The sequence below is a fragment of the Convolutriloba macropyga genome, chromosome 5 (genome assembly GCF_964194025.1).
Source record: "Convolutriloba macropyga chromosome 5, txConMacr16.3, whole genome shotgun sequence".
NCBI classification, from domain to species: Eukaryota; Metazoa; Xenacoelomorpha; order Acoela; family Convolutidae; genus Convolutriloba; species Convolutriloba macropyga.
Window position 1 is genome coordinate 34,232,001 of NC_134472.1, and position 14,106 is coordinate 34,246,106.

At 36.4% G+C, this 14,106-nt stretch overlaps 1 protein-coding gene across 1 annotated transcript; it reads right to left on the reverse strand.

Annotated features, from left to right (window-relative positions):
* Nucleotides 1-950: 950 nt before the first annotated feature.
* LOC142339344 (serine/threonine-protein kinase SBK1-like) lies at nt 951-7,089 on the reverse strand. The gene is made up of 4 exons (XM_075389329.1): nt 7,004-7,089; nt 3,743-4,201; nt 2,679-3,286; nt 951-1,195 (listed from the first exon to the last, which is right to left on the reverse strand). The coding sequence occupies exons 2-4, from the start codon at nt 3,993-3,995 to the stop codon at nt 995-997; spliced, it is 1,062 nt and encodes a 353-aa protein (XP_075245444.1). The 5' UTR covers nt 3,996-4,201; nt 7,004-7,089; the 3' UTR covers nt 951-994.
* Nucleotides 7,090-14,106: the final 7,017 nt, after the last annotated feature.

Consider the following 14,106-nt stretch of genomic DNA (forward strand, 5'->3'; position numbering starts at 1 on the left):
TCCTTGAACAATTTGTGAAACAGTTTTAACCTGACGATGAACGTTAAGTTCGAAAACGTTTGTTTTAATATCGGAAGTAATCTGAATTTGACAAATTGGTTTATTTTACAAAAAGACGGATCAATTTAAAGATATTACCTCGTTTCTTTCTTTTGAACCAAGAGCTGCTCTTATTTTGTGACATTGTAAATCAGAGATGAGACCTAAACATCCTAGCTTTTTTAGCTAAAATAACACCAAATGTACCGATTAAGGGCAAAACAGTAAAAATTAAATTCTGGAGAAACGATTAAGCAAGACCGATAAAAACTTTTAGTCAAAATGCGCGCTACTTTTCAGTATTCTCGACAAAGATTCCATTATTTTATGTCCCGGTGAACGAAACTCATGAGTAAGCAACCTGTATTTGCAATACTTCCTCGGCAAGTTTGACGAAAGCAACATGCTGCAGGAGAATTGGTCTGTGCAAAAATTGTAATCCATTATCAACCCTAGCTCATTTATAAACTGAAAAGGGGCCAGTACCCCTGCGCTAAAGCTCTTAATCTTAACTACTTGTACTGTTGGACATTACGAAAGTCTTATGAGAAACGTAGAAATTTTTGTCGAAAGCAGTCTTTTGATAGCCTTAAGATGGTACCAATTTTTTGCTCTAGAATGCGTAAAAACTGGTCGATATAATGTGGAGAAAAAGTAAGGCTGGTTTAAATGTTCTATTTTCATAGAAGTCTCGGACCAATAATTTGATGGCGACCACAAAACGTCACTGGAGTGCACAGATATCAGTAATTTTATGCACTGGAGTGCACAGATATCAACTAAAACAATGTTTTTACTAGCTCTCTAGAGTTTTGGGTTCTTTTTGGTTATATGTATTCATCTTTTGCAAATGCCTTGAGAGTCAAAATTCGGTTTAGGGTCAACATTCGCATAATTTTTTAAAATTAAACTCGGAATCAATTTTATTGCTGAATTTATAAGTTTACATCTAATTTTATGTTTTTGCGTTCTGTTGACTTTGAAGGCTAGAGGCGATGCCTGTTTTCAACCAGAAATCACAAACTAGGTTGAACACATCTGCAGGTTTTCCTGTCCGATGAAGTGGATTGTGTTGCAAACAGGAGAGAAAGAAATCGAGTAAAGGTCCTGAAAACTCGCTCCACGGATATGGCACCGCTGATTTGAAGCAGGAATTCTAAAACATCAGACAAATTAATAAGCACGCTAATAGCTTTTGGAAAAAGTTTAATTATGTGCTCATGAATGCTACCTCGGAAAAGTGTTATTGGAGGTTTCATCCAAATTTATTGTTCCGTTACCCTTTTATTGGGCGGTACGGGACTATAATATACGCGTATTACGGTATCAAAAGTTTTGTGCTATAGCGTGTCCCATAAAGTTGAAATAAGTGAACGTTTCAATAGCCACAGGTTAAAGTTCAATTTCAAAACATGTGGAAAAAAAATGATGATTACATGGAAAAAACGTTGACATTCAAATGACCACATTGATGCTCAATTGCACGTTTTTGGCGTTTTTCGAACGTTCGCTTATTTCAGCTTAATGACACAGACTATACTATATCAGAAAATATGATTTTGAACACGCGGCGAATGTTTCACGAAGTGCACTCCATTGACTGGCGTGAGGCTGGCTTTAGAAGTAGCTCGCTTAAGTCTAGGATGTCTAGCTTAACTGGGTAAGAGAAGAGACAGAAATGTAAGAGTTCCCAAATTGCGCTGAACTCTCAAACTTAGAAAAGTGTTATGTTCTGGGAAAACTGCATAGTCACATGTTTGAGCTCTCCTCCAGTTTATCCGGTTTTTCAGGAGAAAATTCTAATTGGTCGGCCAAAAAACAAAAGAATGTCGATCGAGTAAAGAATGTCATAAAAGCCCACCGTTCCCATTTTTTTTTCCAAAATTCCTGTGGAAGCAATTAATTAGAGAACATTACTGACTGGGTGCGATAAACTCTAATCATGAGTTGACGTCAAATGATATCATATTGAGTGATTCAAGTTGGTTGAGTGGATTTTTGCTTTTTCAATTTTTAGTTTAATAACTTTTAATTTAAAAATATTTAGTTTAACTTTTTAGTTTAAAAAACTTGGGCCTTAATGCGCGCAACTATGTAAGTTTCGATCAAGCGACAAACCCAAACGTTGGTAATTATAAACGGCTTGATTTTTCGTGCAGCCATAAGTTTAAAAACAGCTTTGACCTGTTGTTTGTGCTATTCGACTGTGGACTTGTGTACCAAGACAAGTCAATAATGGTTTTCTTTTCTAATATTCCCGAATGAGAGTACCAGATCAAAGATTTGAACAACTTCTGCATCAAAAGGTTAAAGAAAATGATAAGGGGATGAAAGTTAAAAGAACCTGGTTAATAAAGTTGGCTACTAAATTTCATCAAAACAGAAATGTTTTGACTTCGCTGTGTTCCTCAAACTTTCTTTGTAAACTGGCCTGCGCGTTTATTTGTGAAGATATGTACATTTATCCTAGACTATGCTGACGTAGTCAATGGTCAAGAAATAACTTTCTGACAGTGAAGTCATTTTTTTCTTAAACATTTTTGGCTGTTTCCTGCGTTTTCGTTGGCGGCAATAAAATTGTAGAAACAACTGGTTTTCTAATCGTTTCATCAGTTATTCTTAATAACTGTAATTTTTACCTGTTGATTATGATGTGACTGGATGACTTTTTCGCGGAAAGATAGATAATGTTCATCTTCGTCAGTACTAAACCTCCAAGGGTAGTGGTTGGTAATCATGCAGAAAACAACAACCGCGAACGCCCACGTATCCTCTTTCTTTGAGGCCAATTTTGGTTGAAAGGCAGTCAGGTCCCCGTTCGTTGGAAGCTTGCATTGTAATTCAGGAGGAGCGAATGGGTTCGTTTTTAACCGGCGCTTTATAATCAAGTCACTGGTATCTTGGGACCCCAAGGCACACGCATAATCAAAGCACGAAAGCTTAATCAATGGATTTTTGTCTCGCTCAAACACAAAAATATTCTCCGTGTTTATATTTCGATGCACCATCCCTAACTTGTGAATGTAATCTATAGCGTGAGCTAACTGTAAACTAAAGGTTTTGCAATAAGACACAGAAAGCCCGTCGTTTTCTTGAATAACTGAGAAGAGGTCGCCTAAGTACATTAGCTGATCTAGTTCGTGGTTGAATTGCCCGGATACTTGGAGGGTCTTGAGTCCACGCAACCGTTTCACACAGATATAAGGGTGTTTGCTCAGGAGGAAATGTTGTGTTAGCTCTTCCAGATCTGAAAGAAAGATATTATATAGTTATATTAATCAATTATCTAGTTTTTATTCCACTGTTTGTTAGATTTCGATGTTCCACTGGTTGTTTTTTTTGGCTTGGCCGTTTTAATTTTTCGGGTTAGTTTTATCGCGTCTGGCTTCTTGCTTTTTGTGTGATCTAAATTGCTCTGATTTGGAATTTTACGCTCCTCTCACCCCTCCCGCCTTCACCACTATCCTCCCTAAGGCAAAGTTTACTATTGACTCAGCCAACTTCTCGCCAGTCGCTTGAGAGCAATGTTTCATCTAATAGGTTAGAAAGGGCTCTCTCTTCGTAGACTGAGAGGCTTCTTTGTGTCCCGTCCCCTTCCCAAGCTTAGTGGGTGCACCTGCTCTGTGACAGGGGGGGGGGGGGGGGTTAGAGAAAGTATTAGGTTTTGAATTCCTTCATAATAAAGCGGCTAGAAAGTATTCACCTTTCGCGGGACTCTGTGTTTGACTGGTTGCGAAATTGTAGTTATTGAAGTAATCAAGGTACATGTTGAGTTTGATTGGCTTCCTTGCGCGTCGTTTGCTCCACTTTTCCCAGATTTTCTTGACCTTTTCCACGTCTTCACTGGCTATATCTTTGCTGGATTTAACATCGCCGGAATGAGAATTGCAGTTGAATACTAACTGGAGTGGTTCTTGTTGTGTAGTAACTGTTGTGCAGTTGGATATTGTAGCCATGTTGGTAAGATTGGAAGCAGATTAAGTCAACAATGCTCCGTTTACTTAGAGCATTCTTTGACTTCTGATTAATGATTCAAATTCAGATATTGCGCTCAATTTGATCCCTCTTTTAGGAATAGAGCGTTTTGGACACGACTAATTCAATCAATGTTCTATCAAAACAATTGTAATCGCAATTGTAATCAGGTTGTAATGAGAAAAAACTAGAGCAAAGCCAAGGAGATTCTGATGGTTTTATGTAGTAGTATTTCAAAATTATATTATTTTCGGTTGTTGCCTTTTTCTTGTGATGTCAAAAACTTGATTTTGGTATGTGCAGGCAATCATCTTTTTAATGTTTTAATACATGAATAGGAGTAACCAGTAATTATCGCCATCGAGAAGTTATCAAACTTAGAGGCGAATCTGATTGGTAAAAAAACTTTGAAGGGGAGATAGGAAAGGTATGATAACGTTTTTAATCAGCTATCGCGATTACAACAGTTGCATAATTTACGGCGCTATGTAGCCTCTAATCTCAAAGCAAACTTCGTGACTGTTTCAGATTTTCTTAGTATTCTTAGTTCGCTAACAAGTTATTTCATCGATCAGTGAAAGTAGCTGTTCACAACTGAGCGCAACTAGAGTCAATTGAAAGCATGGAGGCTCGGTAATGTGATTTTGTACAAAATGTTCCGACCCCGCTCAATCACCCATTTGACTTAATTGTCTACCAAAGGAGAAAAAGATCTTTCAATAATTCAGGAATTGTTCGAAAATTTTTGGTGTATCCATTTGTGAAGGCTTTTAAGTCAAACCACTAAACCTTAATTAATACATCACGAGAGGGCCAATGGTACCTGCCATCAAGGAGACTAAGAGACAAAACAAACAAAAAAAATTAAAAACAACAAGCATTAATTACGACCAAAACTGAATTTCATTTTTAAATTTAAGAAGTCAAATAGCATCAGATGAAATCTAACCCCAACAAATTGACTTGCACTTTACCATAAATTATATGGGACCTACCTCTATTGAAAATAAATAACAAGTAGACAAAAAAACAAAAAGAGCATTGTTAAGAAAATACGTTTATACTTTTTGAAAACAATTAATTTGAAAGTTGAGAAATCGATTAGTTATCAAATGAAATCGCCAAATGATTTTATTTATACCTCCAGAAGAAGCTTTTGAGAAATTTCATCATCCAGAATGTCATATTTCTGCAAAAAGAACAAATACAGGTAGAAAGTTGATTTATTTTCGCCAGGAAACGGGCTCGAAGCCTTTAAAATCGTAATCTATTCTACAAAAAAATTATAAAAGCAATTGCTCCTTCTTTTGACATCGTAAATCTGATATGTAACTTGTCAATAAAGTAATAAATGAAAAAAGATTGCAGAACGGGACCTCCTCATTTGGAAAATGTTCGAAAATCAAGTTATGAAAGCTCGTAGTATCAAGGTTAAAAACCATTATAAATGATTAAACAGCAATGAGGACATTTTAATTCACGTGAAAGAGGATTTGACTTAAAAATTGTCAAAGCTCAAACATGTTTTTTAAAGCCATTAATCTCTACAACCATAAGCAAATAAAACCTGAAAATAATAAATAGGTGAACTCGGTTTTGCGTAGGAAGCCAATTGGACCTGCCATTAATAAGACTAAGTCAAAAAAATTAAATTAACAATATATACAGGCAGAAAACAAAATTTAATAAACCATTTTATTAAAAAGTGATGAAACCAAGAAAAACTATAGCTTCTCGCTAAATTTATAATAATTTCTCATTGGCCTTCATTTTCACGTAAATCTGTTTTATCAATAATTGAGTTTTATTTTGAAATCTCTCTGATCTGTACGAATTTTACAATTAGACCGATACTAGTGTTGCTTTTGCTGCTCATCCATTAAACAGAAAAATTCTACAAATATTACCGAAACAGTTTAAATAACAAAAAAGGTGATTTTATCAAATAGATATGAATTTTGTATAATTATTGAGTTATATTGAGGTAAAATATAAGGTAACAACTGAAGGCATGAGATAGTATCTTTAATAGCTCACAAGACAATGAAGTAGGCTTTTGATTATTTAAACTATATCATGGCAAAACTGAAGAGTTCATTAAAACTTTACGAAGACACTGTCGGAGCCATAAAAACCAGATTTTTCAGAAAACACAATTTTAATTTTTTGGTCCGTATTTGAACTCCTAATTGAAGCTCCAATTAGTTGAACCTCAAAATGAAAACAGACTTGTCTGTAATTGGTATTAAAAAAATGCAGCAAATGTTTTAAAAAGGACAAAGCCAAATCGAAATCGGAATCTTTTTTCATTGCAACAATCAATGACAAGACCAAATCTGGCTTTTCTATCGCTGCGCGGCTTATGAAAACGTCATTTTGTCAGACAATTACGGAATGGATTGGCATTCGAAAATCTCAACATATAAATATAAATGATGCATTTATCAATATCGGTTTACACTAGCCAAAGGCCGCCAAATTGTTAGTTCCACGACACTTTCCTAGCAACCGGAGGTAGAAATAGCCTCATATGCATCAACGATGATTGGTCTGCAGTTTTTTGTTTGCAATGCCGGTTAATTTAGAGGTAGTGGGCTAAAGAAGCATTTTTGTGCCATTTTCCTGATAAAATGAAAACTGAATTTTAAAATTTAACCCAAATTTTTGCAAATTAAGAACTATTCTATCTTTAAACGTTAAAACAAGTATAATATCGGTAACAATTTAATATTTTAGCAAAATTGATTAAGATTTCAGCAATAACTAAAAATGCGGGACTGATAGCGAACTGTGTTATTGAATTTCACAGGGCCAGTGAAAAAAAAACTCCCCAGCTCATGATCTGATAGTTTTCATAAAAATATCTACTAGTGGAGATTATAGTGGTATATTTTGTATTATTGTTTCAGCAATGTGTTTGTTATTGCACATTTAATTGCTGTATTTTTCGATTGCGTGGCTGTGCTCTATTTTGAATTTGAAAGGTAACCGATGGAGTTGTACGTTTGTGTTGCGGCTTTGTGAGGCAGCGAATGCTGGGAATTAGGTTTAGTGTTGGGTTAAATTGCTGAAATGTAAGCAATTAAAGATCTGAGGATTGGTGTCGTTACTTGGAATTTCACATAAAAGAAGGGCGCAGAAAGAGTGCGAGGTAAATGAATATCGAGTTGAAGGGTAATTATTAAGAATTATCACGTGGGTTTATTGTTATCTATTACAGTGGGTGAAAGGTAGTAGACATGGCGTGAAATTACTCTTGACAACAATGGAATTGAATTTGGGGCTGAAAACAGGATCAAGGAAGTTGTAAATAACCCAACTGCAGTTCCTGAACCAGTTAAAATGAAAAAGTGGAAAGGGTTTTTTGTTGGCAAATAACTTTAGGCAGTATGTTGTAACGAAGTGACTTCTCAGTTGGTCAATTAGAAGCTCTCAAACAATTGAAAAGGAAGGCAGAATCGAATTAGGGAGTGATTATAAAAACTATTACTCATGGGAGATCGAGGGATCTGAAATTGAATTAAAAGGGAGGGGTAACCAAGAAAAAGAAGGAACAGCAGCAGCATCAAATAGGTAGCTGAGAGGTTATGGCTATGCTGCTCCGTAGAGAGAGGATATTTGGGATCAGGGTGAGGGGTCTAAATGGGGCTATTGTCACTGTGATACCTATCTCCCCTCTCGTGGTGAAATTGGAACGGCCTAATTGGATGTCGCCTATGTTAAGGACTGAAGTTGCGCTGTTCTTAAATTGGGAATTGTAATTAACCGCAATAGTGTCACATACGCTTTCCTCCCACACTTTGGAGGGCTTCCACACGCGTGTGGGGGTACTTTTAAATATCGTATATATGTATAGTAAATAAATTGAATACGCGCGAGTTGCTTTTGAATTATCCTGATATAAAGGAAATTACTTCTTGGGTAGCTGAAGATCAATTTTTTGTGAAAGGGTTTCGGTTGTCTACTGTCCCGTGAACATATTTGTTTCCGTTCGTTTTGCTTTATTTCGGACGTCTATTGGCCGCGTGCAAGTTCAAATTGTAGGCTCAATATTTGTCTATGGTTGAACAAAAGTTCGTTCTGGGTGCAAGATAAGGTCAATCAATGAATCAATCAATACATTGTATGGGCATGGGTAGTGAAACCTGTAATGGGACCCCTGTTGAGAGTGAGGTTAAAGGCAACAGTGTGGTCAGTCCAGAGGGGGTATAAATGATTAGAATTCTATGGGAGGGTGGAGGGTAGAGAATGGATGAAAGGGGCGAGTGAACAAACAGTTGGCAGTTGAGACTATTGGGCTATTATTATTAATCCGCAATCTACTTCCCTCGCTTCTCCAACCCCCACCCCACTTTGCTCCCATTTAGCATGCTTTGTAGCCATATGCAAGTGTAGTACCTGTTAGGGTCTGTTTGTGCCTGCGTGTTTTTCAAGTGGCCAGAGCTAGATTGAAAAAGAAGACAGACTATGTTAGAAAGCGATTCAGACAATTTAAATCATAGCAAATGACGTTCAACAAAGGCCAAATACAATTGCACTACAGAGATCAGAAATAGAACCGAATTTCACTTCTGTAAGGACAGAAAGGTCAGCTTTGATACAGATTGTAAAAACAAAATTAAAGTTGTGCTTCATGTTCTGAGAAGATAAATGTCGTAAACAATCCAAACGTGCTTAGATGAAAAAATTTAATCAAAGCTGTCTGTTAAAACTGTTGTCGGCTAGGCTAGTATTAGTAATAGATAGAATGTGGGCATTTGAAGACGCGTCTTTGGGTATTAGTGGGGGTTAGAAGCGGCTTCCCATTACCACCACTGAGCTATGAAGCGTTACGCAGGTTAACCGTGCGGGGGTTGTCTTTCCCCCCTGTTGACCCAGAAATGAGGCAGCTAGCCATCGCTGCTACCCACCACTGCTAGGGGAAAGGCAACTTGCTCCTCCCGGGGACAGGCAATGAGAATAATATATGGGCCAATAGAACGGTACTCGACTAGCGAACTGGGCAAATATTCTCCAAGTGCACATCCCCTTAACTAGTGTTATCATGAACAGACTGCTGATATTATTATTAGTAGTAGAAGTAGTTGTGGCAAAGTTTTGACTGCAACTTGAAGCAGAAATAACATTCATAATATAGTACAGACGTAATCAACATAGGGTTCCTCAAAATTAATCTAGTACATATCCTGGGGGCTCCTTATATTTAATTTATATTCCCCTATCAATTTTGTCGTACATCGATTAATGCAAATGGCCCTTATAAAGGCTTGTAAGATATTCATTTGGAGATATGGCTTTGAAAGTTCAAGTCAATTCTCTTTCAATTCCGCACGTCGATTTTTAACGCGGATTCTATAGAAAATAGAAAGTGTCCGAACTCCAGGCAGAATCTTATACTGAACGCCACTTGTTAAGTGGAGCCATTGTTTAAAAAAGAAATAGAGATTTTTTTATCCTGAGTAATGCTTCAGTATCATTAAAAAGTAATCATTTTATTAGACCAGATCGAAATTTTGCCCTAAAACAGACATTGCCTGATATGATTTAAAGATGGTATATTGCACGATTTTTTGAAGTCGAACATTTAAGCTAACGAAGTTTAGCAATTAAATTTGTCTTTTGTACCAGGAACAAAAGTACCTACCATTTACTACAAACTTGTCGTCTGATCGTTTTTTTTCGTCTGAAAATGTGGCTTTTCCTCTGATCATTTGACTTTTTGTCCTCACAAACTGAATAAATATATCAATCGTAGGGGCATTAAGTTCTCTTATAGCCATACGACTCACTAGTCTCCAAATATGCGATTGACTGAATTTGTGCTGAATCACACATTCATGGTGTGAAGAGTGTTTGACTCCCTTCCCACTTAACGCTCACTTCTTACACCCTCGAACCCCCCCCCCACTTCCACCATCCACTCCCCCCCCCACTTCCACCATCCACTCCCCCCCCCCCCACTTCCGCCCATCCACCCCCCCCCCCCCCCCAAAAAAAAAAAATACTGCACCCCACTCTATCTCATTCCACCCGTAACACGCATGCTTGCCCACCACCCAATGTCTGCTTACCCCAAACCCATCCCTTCTCAATTGAGCTAAATCTAGCCGCCCTAAACTGCAGCTAGCTACTGATGAAGACAACCGCTCGTTGCAGGTACAAATGTAGTTTTATCAATTAACCGAAGCAAATGTCTTACAATATATCGTTAGTTTTTGCTTCTGAAAACATGAGCAGCAGGCTCTTCCAAAAGTTTAAAAAGTTAAAGAGACTAAGTTAAAGAAACTAACTTTCTTTATACGTGAGATCTGTAGTTCAGATAGCAAATCCGCTAGAATATTTCAAATTTTTGAAATGACAGAAGTTGCGTAAAAGTAAACGTGGCTAACTGTGCATTCGAAGACTGCTGTGCTAACGTTTTCCAAAGACATTTGACACGTGATTTTTCCACTGATTTTTTTGCTGATCATAGGATTTTTCTATGAACATCCTAAGCTCGGCTATCGTGTGTATACCATATTGAGGGGCACATGCTTTTCTAGCTACGTTGGATAAAAAAAATTGGTTTCAATGTTTGTCTTAAGATAATTAATATTTCCACCTTTATGTTAATGCAAGCCTAGTTTTATTGCGAACAGAAGCTTCTCATTTTTCTGGTCATTTATTGCTTACTATGCTCATTATTCAGGATATTTGATTTGTGGAAAATTCAGGATAATTTATGTGGCAAAATTTAGAATTTTTTAATCAGATTTTGTCTCTGTTGTTAGATGGTCTTCTCATATATATACCATGTACTTTTCTAGAAGCCTTCCTTTTTTCCCTGGAAGCCATTCAGTGTGATCTTCAATTAATGCTAAATTCGTTTGATTTTTTTCATGTGGCTTGTTTGCTTCAACTTTTTTCATATCTCGGAACACAGTATATCTCGGAAAATATCTCGATAATCAAGCCTTTTCTATATTGAAATCTTCAATTAAAGTTTGAACTTATTGAACTTCTGTGCTTTGTCTAATTTCACGTTGTATTGATTGATAGATAGATGTTAAACAGTTTAGTTAAAGTCTCCGGAGCGCATAACGATGCACGCAAAAATTAGGTTTTTAAGATGCGCGCCTGTAGAATTGTCTATTGTTTTTCTTTAAACTAATTCGAACTCGATGACAAGATTTTTCTGCCTGTTTATGTTACATTTGCTTCCTTTTTGCCCATTACTGAAATGCCTTTTGGCCCCTTTTTGAACTGTTGTTTGTTCTGCTCCGCGATTCTGTAAAAAACGAGAAGCTTTTTTCTGTCCGTCTTCCATCTATCCTGAGGTGCTTGTTGTTTTTGTTTCATTGTTTGTTTTCAAAAGTTTGTTGAATTTTTCCCCGACGAAAAAAGCGTGTTGAGGGACGCAAAGTAATCCTCTTAATGGCGGTTGACAAAAAATTCCATATGGCTAGTATTTTAGCCCAAAACCTTTTTAGAAGTTGCAGATTGTTTTTAGGTAAAATATAAGTTTATCTGTGTTTCTTTTAAAAATGTTCATCTTACCCAATATTTGTACTGTGTAGCTTTGCAAATACAAAAAAAATCTTCAAATTAAGATTGGAATGTGTTGAATGAATTGATGCCATAAGAGGTGACCGGATTAAAAGGGATTGACTGGGCGGGGAAGGAGGGAATACTCACGAGATAGAATCAAAATTGGAAATAAAACCAGTTTTGATGGAAAACTGCGCGATTGTTTCCTAGTACTTGAGTCCAACGGATTTACTCTCAATAACCTTAATTCCCTCTCAATTTGGTGCTATGAATTGAAATGGCTTGAGGTGAAAAATTGCGAAATAACGGGCAAAAAGGAAAAGCGATCAGTGGATCTGGAATAGTGAACTGGAGCAACCCGGGGGCGGGTGTAGTGTTTAATGCTGCTAATTGAAAGCCCATTGATAGTGCGTGTAACTACTATCTATCTGTAAGGAAACTTTAACTGCAGTTTTGTGTTCTATCTTCCTTACTATTAAACGTAAAGGAAACGGGTTAAAATTGCCTCTATAAATCTGTGCCGCTATTTGGTTAGTAACAATGTTATTAAAGGTGCGCGATGCTATTTCGGTTTGAAAATTTAGTGTTGCAAAAAAAGACAGTTCTTTCAAAGTCTGAACAGAAGAGGGTGCATCGAAATGTGACTGATTCAAATTGCATTTAAATTCTCGTGAGGTTTGAATTTTTGTGATAACTGCCTCTGGTTATAATTCGGTTAGCACACTGTATAAAGACGTGATTAAGATACCACCATGGAGACATACAACTGATTGCCTCTTCCACACCAGCGCTCCCTCTTTCTTTCTTCTACCTTTAAAGTAGGATTTCACAATTCCAAAGTTGAATAATAGAAAAGCCTTGTTAAGTGGGCTATATTAACTCTAAATCTGTTGTATAACTAATAAAATTTAGCTTATTCAAATACTGAATTTTGTAGAATACCAATTATAGTGCTAGATTTTGAATTTGTAAAATTTTTGAAGTATTTGATAGTTTTTTGAAACGTTATTAAATTTTTGCGAGTTTTGTATAGTAATAAATTTTGTAATATAAAGTTTAGAAGTATTTTGAGCGTTTAAGGAAAAATTAATAAACTATCAATGCGATCTATGTAATTGAGAGCTGTAAAAGTGGGATTTGTAGAAATTTAAGCTGGTACTTTTCTGTCATTTCCCAGTTGGCTCCACAATCCAGATCAGCTGGATTTTCGTGTTCTAAGGGCTTTATGACAATTTTGTTCAATATTGAATTTGCAAAGGAAATAGATCAGTCTCTTATAAAACATGTTTCGAATTATATACCTGTTTGTTTCTTTTATCCGCCTAACTTCACAAAATTAGAACACCGTTCTAAAGAAACTTCAGGCGTGGAAAAGCGTAGCGAGCGAAACGGGAAAATGAAAGAAATAGTCCGTACTTTCTGGACATAATTACGTTTACCCCTGGCAGTTTATAAATTTATAACTAGTCGGTTATAAATAAATTTTGGTGCAACCCTAGTTTCTGCTGTAAATCTGAGGGGTTCGATATTAAAATATAGATTTTGGATTGAAAGGAGTGGTAGAAACATATGTTGAAATGCTCTGTGTTAATAAATTAAATCTAAGAAACTTATTTATTCATATTGACTCCTGTGTTCCTGCTCCTCATGATTTGTTATTTCGACTGCAGGAAAATAAATTAGGGTTTATGTGGAACAAATGGAGCTTGAAAAGGTAAAATAAATAAATGTAATTCAATTTGATGGAAAATCTGAAGAAAAGATTTTTATTGACTATCGCACGCGAGAGACAGGGAATGACTGGATTCGCCGGTTTAGCACTTTGCAGTCTTTTCTGTCTTGTTTGAGCTAATCTGATGAAACGAAGTGAGGATAAAATGTCACCTCTAATGGCTAAAGGTGCCAATCATTGATTGGATTCCCTTCAGGGGGCGCCTGCCTTCTGTTTATCCTAATTCCGGATTTTACCTACCTGTGTTTCCTTCGATACACGATAATGGCTTTTAAAGAGGCGATTAGCATCTTGTTAAGTACCATGAGTTTTAAATAAAAGTGATAAGGCTTTTCCTTGAATTAGATTCAAGTCTTAACAAACACTAAATACCGCACTGATCTGTTACGGGTATTTGGGGAGCCAGAGAATCCGTGAAACAATAGGCCCCTAATTGAAGGATCCAAGCTGTCCAAGTTAAAGATTGGTTGTAGAGAAAAATCTGGATTATGATCAAAACAGTAGTCAAACAATTGATTTTTGCGGATATGGGACAACGTATAAATTGTTTGAAAAGCAAAACTGCATTCATTTGATTTTGATGGACGAGAATTTATATTTGATTCAGTTGAAAAATCTTGATAAAGGTAAGAATTAGTTCAGATGATTGTATGAATGGAAAGTTAAACTTAAGCGTTTTCGGAAAAGAACCAAATTAATACTGACCTTGAATTATTCCCAACACAAAAGCGAATTCTAAATTGGAAACTGTACAAAGATAATAATGGTGAAGAAATTTAAACTGATGAGAACGGTTGAATAAGTAAATATGGACTCTGATAAAGATTGTCACA